This window comes from Coffea eugenioides, chromosome 2, assembly GCF_003713205.1.
Source record: "Coffea eugenioides isolate CCC68of chromosome 2, Ceug_1.0, whole genome shotgun sequence".
NCBI lineage: Eukaryota > Viridiplantae > Streptophyta > Magnoliopsida > Gentianales > Rubiaceae > Coffea > Coffea eugenioides.
This window is the reverse complement of record NC_040036.1, coordinates 43,970,634-43,978,723: the sequence shown is the minus strand read 5'-3', so window position 1 is coordinate 43,978,723 and position 8,090 is coordinate 43,970,634. Positions and strand designations below refer to the sequence as shown.

Below are 8,090 nucleotides of genomic sequence, written 5' to 3'. Positions count from 1 at the left end.
TAAATCGATTGGAACATTGTCTCATCGACCAATTATACTTGTGGGGACGCCCCAACCCATTGGCTAACCTCGTAACTCGAACCGGCAAGGGCTTGGTCGAGAAGCTTGGTGAACTATGAAAAATTATATAGGTTGATCTTTTGAGATCTTACTTGGCATGCTCGAATAGTATTGCCACCTCGTGCTTGTTTGGTTTCGGATCCGAGAGGGTAATATGGTGGATGGAGGAAGTAAGTGAAGCTCTACGGACATGTTGCTACTTGAGTTGATGGGGGGTCAACCAAGGATGGCTTGAACCGACCGAGACGTGGGAATAGCTCCTGAGAGTTCCTGTATCCTTTCTACTTGTGTTTTACTTCCTACTTGCTCGCTTATATGAAATTCATGTTAAGTTGCTTTTAAGTGTGCTATTTGATTTAGTTCATGTTACTTGCTTGCTTGTTTGATTTTCTTGACCTCACTGAGCGTTAGTTCACCCTAAGTTGTTATTCCTTAACAGGTTTTGGAAGTGAAAGTTGGGAACTCTAGACTAATGATTTTTGGTTGAAATTAGTAAACCTTTTGTATGATATTGAGACATTTGAAGTGTAAACTTTGTTATATTTAGCTTTTGGATTGTAATTATAAATGGTAGCTTTAGAAGAATATGCCTTGTATATTCGAAGTATTTCTTCAACCCTAAATCTATGGTGACTTGTGGATCTCTATTAAGCTAGAATGAGTGCGTGAATCCTGACGAAAGTTGGGTAGGCACCCCGCTGATATCCTAGGACTCGCCCTAGGGAGAGGTGAGGGCGTCACATTTCAAATCATCAACAATCATTCAGTTATCTTCTCAACTCACTCTATTTGATGATGGAATAATTAAACCTACAAAAACGTGAAGTTTTCACTATTAAAATTCATAGAAATGCAATTTTTGACACTTAAACTATAAAATGCATAACTTTACTAGAAACTTAGTTAATTAGATATAAAAATAATTAAAATACACCTAAACTAAATAATAACGCACATTAAAAACACATAAAATACACACTTATTAGGGAACGATATTGGGAGTTCAACTTTGAATTTTGGAACCCAAGTGGTCCCGAAAGACTAACTCCTTGATTTGTTTAAGAAAGATTAGAGTGATTCCTCAACCCTTCATTATACATGTTAGAGATAGGATTATTCCTTGGTTGCAAATTCTGCCCACCATATGCTCCAACAAAAATTACATCTTCTATCATAGCAGGGGGCTCTCTATTGTAGTAGGTAGTAGCAGCATGCCCATACATATGACAATAAGAATATGGTTCCTATTTAGAATGTAGCTACACCTAACAACTTAACTTAGCAACCTTTACTTCGTAAACACCCATTCTCTTTGCCCCGGATTGCCTTTTGTTAGGAGCTACTCAAGTCCTTTGAATTCTTGTTCCTAGTTTACTGTCCAGCTACAATATCTATCATATTTTGGATTATCAAAGTCAACCCATCATAGAAGAACTGCACTTACAATGCTAGAGAATACTGATGGTAAGGGCATTAGGCAAGTAACAACTTGAGATGCTCCTATGTATCATGAGTAGGTTCTCCTTCCTTTTGAGAAAATGTGTAAATCTTATTCTTTATGTTGATGATCTTTTGAGGTGAGTATTATTTGGTCATAAAGATGTTATAAACATATTTCCATGTCCTCAAAAACCCCTTTGGTAGATTAAGCAGCCATGATTTCACACAATTTTTGAGACAATATGGGAAGCACATCATGCTTAGATCATGCTCTAAAATGCCATACAAAGGAAATGTCCAGAATATTGAATAGAATTCCAGGATCAAGAAAAGCGGATCTTCACTAGCCAAGCCATCGAATGTAGGCAACATATTGAAATGAATAGTTTTTAGCTCATAATTTCTGATCCCATCACTTAGCTAGATACAATGGGGAGAAATTGTAATTACGGAATATTGAATGTCCCTCAGACAAAGTGCAGTAGGCAAAGCCGGTGGAGATTCTGATTATTTTTATTGGCATTATTATTAGGACCATTTAATGTCAACTTTTTTTGGCCTGAACTACCCAATCCTGTTAACTCTATAGCAATGTTAATACCAGGTGAGGATTGCTGCAAAGCTTGCTTACATAATTGTGCTTGCTTTTTCAACTTCCTTGCAGTTTTCTCAATTTCAGAATCAAATTGTAATTCACCATTTCCAGATTAGGTCATAAACTATGTACCTAAGCAAGAAAAATTAAAAGTAAAAGTGAAGAATTGAAAATAAAATAATAAAATAACTAAAGTAGAAAAATTAAACATCATCCTCGGTAATGGCGCCAAAAACTTGATTGGTATTTTCTGCAAGTGCATAGAATCGATTGTCATAGTAATCACCTTGAGTATTTTAGGGATTGAACCCTAAGAGACAAATTAATTTTCTCACTTTAGTTATTATAGAAAGGAACAAAATTCAAATTCAAAAAGTTTGTAATATCTGACTAAGAAATAAAATAACTAGTCAAGTCCAATAAAACAAAGTTAAGAAAATAATTAGCAAAAGATAGGGTTTCAAGTTTTGATCTAGAGTTTGAATTAACTATCCAGTTATTTTCTTGACATGCCAAGAATATTTACTTTAGATTATCTTTCGATACATCTAAATTATGCCCAATTAAATCTCACATCTTTCTCGAAATCATATACATTTAATTGAATCCTTTAAGATCTTAGATAATTTGATTGTCTTATAAATCCTTAAACTATTCTCGTGTTTAACTTAAGTATGTTTATCTACCTAGTACCTGGTTGTATATTTCTTCTCAGTTCAATATGAACCCTAGGAGCATGTCCATGGTGGTCAAACATAAACATGTAATTAAAACAAGATAGATAAATCAAGGCAAAAGTCAAGAATTTAACTAGGATGAATAATCAAAACTCCTTCACAAAACTTTAACCATAGAAATAATTTAGTTCAACATTGACAAATAAAACCATTGATAAATCCAAAAATTCAAACAACAAATACACTATTGGAGAATGGAGTAAGAAAAACTTTTGAATCTTTGATGCCCTAGCCTTCATGTTGATTGTTCCTTGATTCTTGTTTACACGTCTCTTGATTTCGATCTCTCGAGAATAAGTTATAAAAATGAACCAATGCCAACGTAGTACTGTCTAACCTTAAAAATGTCCTAGATAACCTTTATTTATAGCTCTCTAAACTTGTAGCCCAAGTATGACAGGATTTGTTCTTGAAAAGTTGCCAAAAGTCGAGTCTGAGTAGAATTCTACCAATACCTGGCCCATTGTCTGGCGCCTATTATTGATTGATACAAAATAGTGAGCAACTTCAGCACATTTTCGGCCTAAAGTCCGACTCAGTCATTGTCTGACAATGATGAAATTCTTCTTGTTTTCAATTCGTTTCTTAGTCGATCATGTAATTTTACCTACAAAAACCAACAAACACTCAAGTTAGGCAGCTTCCATTCAAATTATAGCTCAAATGTACCAATTCATTGGCAATTAACACATATAAACTAGCCAGAATTTATATCCTATCAACACTATTCATTTATAACACATTGGAGCAAAACGTGCAATGCAATCAGAGGGTCCAAACAATGGGGATGTTAGACATGATTAAAGTTTTAATGTTCGTATCCAAAAATAAAGGTAGATTAAAATTATACCAACTGTTTTGGCTATAACTGTCAATTGGACTCTTTAAGTTGGGTTTTGATAAGCTCAAACTTGACTCACAAACTATACAAATTTTTTACACTTTCGAATTTTTGAGTTCGGTTCTAGATCAGAGGGTTCATACTCAGATCACACTTTTATATAACCTTTGGGTTTAAATTAGGCTCAGCTCAAACATATAATTAAATGCATAATTATATAATATATATTTAATAATTATGAATTACTATAAATTGAATTATAAATTATAAATATTTTATGTTATAACATGAATAGTTATAAATTATAAATATTATTATATATATTGAAAAATGTTATTTTCACTGTATTTTTTGTTATTTGCACTCCTATCATTTATTTTATCGTACAGCCTAATAAATGAAAACTATATGATTAAAATAATAGTGGAATGTGATTAGAAAAAAATGAGAGTGCATATTGTTGTGAAACTAATAAAATAAACTACTAAAAGTAGAAAATGATGATTGTAGAGTAAAGACAAGGAAATAGTGAGAATGTTTCTATTATCCACTTATCAGGTATTCCAAAGGTTCAAAGGTTCAAAACTTACCATAGAGACTTATAAGCTCTCTATTTATAGGTAATACAAGGCCAAAGATACGTGTACTTATTAATATAGATACATGAATTCAGTACTTCAAGTACACGAATTAAGTAGTTCCATAAATGAACTAACTAATTGTGAGAAGATACATGAATGTATCAATGAATTTTGTAGAGAGATGAATGTTCCGATGTATCTTAAGTAGATGAATGGATATTCATGCTTATCACTCTATTAATTTCATAACACCTGTATATTTTATGCATATATTTATACTTATAAGGGGAAAAGACTTTAATTAGATCTAAGCCTAGCAAAGCCCAGATTCGATTTACATTTAATTTAGGCTTAATATTCAAGCCCAAGTTTTGGCTGACAAATTAAACATTAGGTCATCAAGCTTTTTTCTGCCTTATTTTAGGTTAATCCGACCCATTAACAGTCCTAATTTTGACTCATCTAAATTAATGCCCTCACATGTCATCATAATTTTAATATTTTATTACACAAAAAGTACTAAAAACTTTCGAAACAACTAATAAAATTGATGTGAGATGTGGATGTCCATTCCATTTCTCTAGAAGATTGATACATGTATTTACCTCACAAGATTTATTTCTTATACTTATCTTTTCATGAAACAACTCAATTCATGATTTTGAAGTTTTAAATCCATATATGAGTATTAAACATAGTTCATATACCATTAATTTTGTTTTACCTATAAATAGAGGTCTTCCAACCTCTCTTGTAATCATTTGAGCAATTGAATAAATAAAATAGTTCTCTTTACTTTTGTCTACTTTTCTCCACTCTTCTTTCTTCTACATTTTGTTGTTTCATTAGCATATACTAGTATTAGTTTCACAATAAAAACATAACAACTTTTGGAATACTACTACTTGGTTATCACCCGAAAAAAAGAAAAGAAAATAAAGTTTAGTCGTTTGTTTTTAGTCCTTATTGGAGTCTTTCACTACCCCTGCTTGTTCTTTTGCATTTGTAAGCTCTTGCGTTCAAAACCTGCTGCAGACTGTATTGTAGTGTGTAGACTTGCCTCTGCTCCTCAAGCCCATTTTGCTCCCTTTGATTTGAGGTGAGGTTTTAAAGCTAAGCAGGTTTTCCTTGATAGTACCTCTTTTTTATGCTGTGAAAGAAGTTACAGGATCCAGATCCACGGAGTGATGCTTTTCTTCTTCTTATTCATGTTTCTTCATTCAATTTATGCGGTTCCTCCAGATTGTTCTCCTTTTTTCTTTTTGTGTATTTCTTAGGTGATAAGTGCTTTATTTTTCTTCCATAGTAAGAACAATACACGCATACAATTCAAAGAATCTGTCATTGAAAATACTCAAGAGTTAATTATCGTTAGACAAAGTCTTTGCTTAATATTAAAATGGTGAAACCCTTATCCATTGTTACTCTTTGTTGTGAAAATTAGTGGATTAGATCTCAGTATTTAGTTTCTGTTATGTATGAAGAAACTTTGGTAAGGACTGTTTTCTAGAATTAATGTTAAAAGGGTTACTACTACTTGCAGTGTTAAGGAACAGCAGTTCGTTTACTTGAAATGGAAAGCTCAGATGGATCGAGATTTGCAGCGAGAACCAGGTTAGCTGATGAAAATGCAAGCCAAAAACGGACAAAATGCTCTGATGGAGTTGTAAACTTAGTTGATAGGATTAGTAGTCTGCCGGACTCTGTTCTTTGTTGGATTCTGTCTTTTCTTCCAACGACTGAAGCTGTGGCGACTAGCATCTTATCAGCAAGATGGAAAATTCTTTGGACTGGAGTCACTAGTCTTCATTTTGAGGATAGTGAAAGGCTTTTTAATGAGCCTTACAAAGAATCGAAGAATGATGAAAGATTTGTGAAATTTGTTAACAAGGTCTTGCTTCTCAATAATGTGCAATCCTTAGGCAAGTTTTACCTCTGCTGGTCCCGTGACTATGATGCCTTTTATATAAATACATGGATTGCCACTGCAATTGCTCGAAATGTTAGAATCCTTGACATTATAGCTGAGTCCGACACAGTTGAATTGCCTAATAGCATTTTTACGTGTAAAACTCTTGAGTTCCTTCAACTGTCTGGTGACCTGTTGATTAAGTCTCCAAGATTTGTGTGTCTTCCTAGACTTGTCACCTTCAATCTTATTAGAGTTGATGATAGATCCCACGAATCTATAGGCCAGATTTTATCCGGATGTGCAGTTCTGGAGTTCATGTATATCGAACAAATTGTCATTCTAGCTGGACCTCAAAACCTTCAAAGAATGGCTATTAAAATTTCTTCCCCTACTTTGAAAACACTCAGACTGGATTTTTATGCGGATTGCTGTCTGGATGAAGATTGGTTCCGTAAGCTAGAGATAAATGCCCCTGCACTTGAGTATCTGTACTTGAAAGATAGAACAACTGAGTCTTTCAGCATTGAGGGCCTAAAAGCTTTGTGTGAAGCAGAAATTGACGTTTATATGTGTGATCCTCCTGAAAGTGATTACTGTAATTCAGTTGTCAAACTGTTCCTGGCGTTGCAACATGTCAAGCTTCTGACTTTATCAAGAGACACAATGCGGGTAAATTATGGAATCTCTCAGAACATTTGTAACTAGGGTGATTTTATGACTATTTGGTGTGAGATCTATTTGTGACTAACATTTGAAATTTGAAAATTTAGATTTGTCTATTCTGTTTCAATATTTGACTGGAGCTAAATAGTTCTAAGCTGAGAAGATTCGTTATAAGCCTAATGATGTTTCTGTAGTTCTTGGCAGAGCCACTGCTCACTTCTCTTCAAAGTTTGACAGATTGACCACGTTGGTGGTGGAAGCCCACTGGTGTAAACGGAGTTGTTTGCCGGCTTTGCTTGAAAGTTCAGTCAATTTAGAAGTTCTTGAGGTTTTAACGGTTAGTTTAAGGCTTTCAAATAGATAGAAGGCAACAATTCATTTTCATTTGAAATGCCGATCTCTGAATATCTGCTTTTGTTGCAATTAGACTTTTTGTCGTTATGACTATCTAGACCTTATTAGGCTGGCTGGAGGAATCCTGATCGAGTTCCTAGATGCTTGCTGACGAGTCTTAAAGAAATTGCTGTTCAAGGACTTGAAGGCGGGAAAGGCGAGCTTGCAATGATTAGCTATTTTCTTAAGCATGGTAGAGTGTTGGAAGTAGTAGATCTATATTCTAAAGTAGATCTTGATATCGAGAAAAAATTTCAGCTACTTCAGAAGATATCCGTGTTCCCAAGGAAGTCAGACACATGCGAGGTTGAGTTTCACTGAAATGGCTTCAATGAACTTGTCCATTTGACTCTTTTTGGAAAGTGATTGGCTTCAATGTGTTTTGGTTTTATAGCTTTACCAATAATGCTCTTAGGGCAATGTTAACACTCAAAAACATATTCTATTTACTGTGCAATCTGGATCGACTTCGTGGTTCACGTATTAGTACATTTTGTACATGTATCCAATATAAATATAATACTTTTCATAACTAAATCTGATTATTTTCATGATTGATGCCATTACAATGAATAAGTGAAAATTGTGCCCTCTTAGTTAAATATCTGCTTACACGCTCCTTTTCATCAATTTTCCCTCATTACAATATTACAATAGGCTGAAAGTGAGAGAACAATTTTGCTTTGATAAAACACCATAATTTCATTAAAATCTACATTAATGGCAGCAATTGCATCAATATCTAAAGAATAGATACTTTAAATTTGAAGAATTGATAAAAAAAAAATTAGATTGTAGATCTTTAAAAAACTTACAAAAATATGGTAAAACATTTACGTCCCCAAGAACATTTATGCATATTGCTGAT

General features: G+C 33.7%; 1 protein-coding gene and 1 non-coding gene across 2 annotated transcripts; both read left to right on the top strand.

Annotated features, from left to right (window-relative positions):
* Positions 1 to 1,516: 1,516 nt before the first annotated feature.
* Positions 1,517 to 1,623, top strand: LOC113764243. The gene has a single exon (XR_003467526.1). It is a non-coding gene; the product is annotated as a small nucleolar RNA R71 (small nucleolar RNA).
* A 4,217-nt stretch (positions 1,624 to 5,840) lies between these two features.
* LOC113759783 (F-box/FBD/LRR-repeat protein At1g78750-like) lies at positions 5,841 to 7,543 on the top strand. The gene is made up of 4 exons (XM_027302357.1): positions 5,841 to 5,854; positions 5,938 to 6,863; positions 7,024 to 7,166; positions 7,292 to 7,543. The coding sequence occupies exons 1-4, from the start codon at positions 5,841 to 5,843 to the stop codon at positions 7,541 to 7,543; spliced, it is 1,335 nt and encodes a 444-aa protein (XP_027158158.1).
* The last annotated feature ends 547 nt before the right edge of the window (positions 7,544 to 8,090 follow it).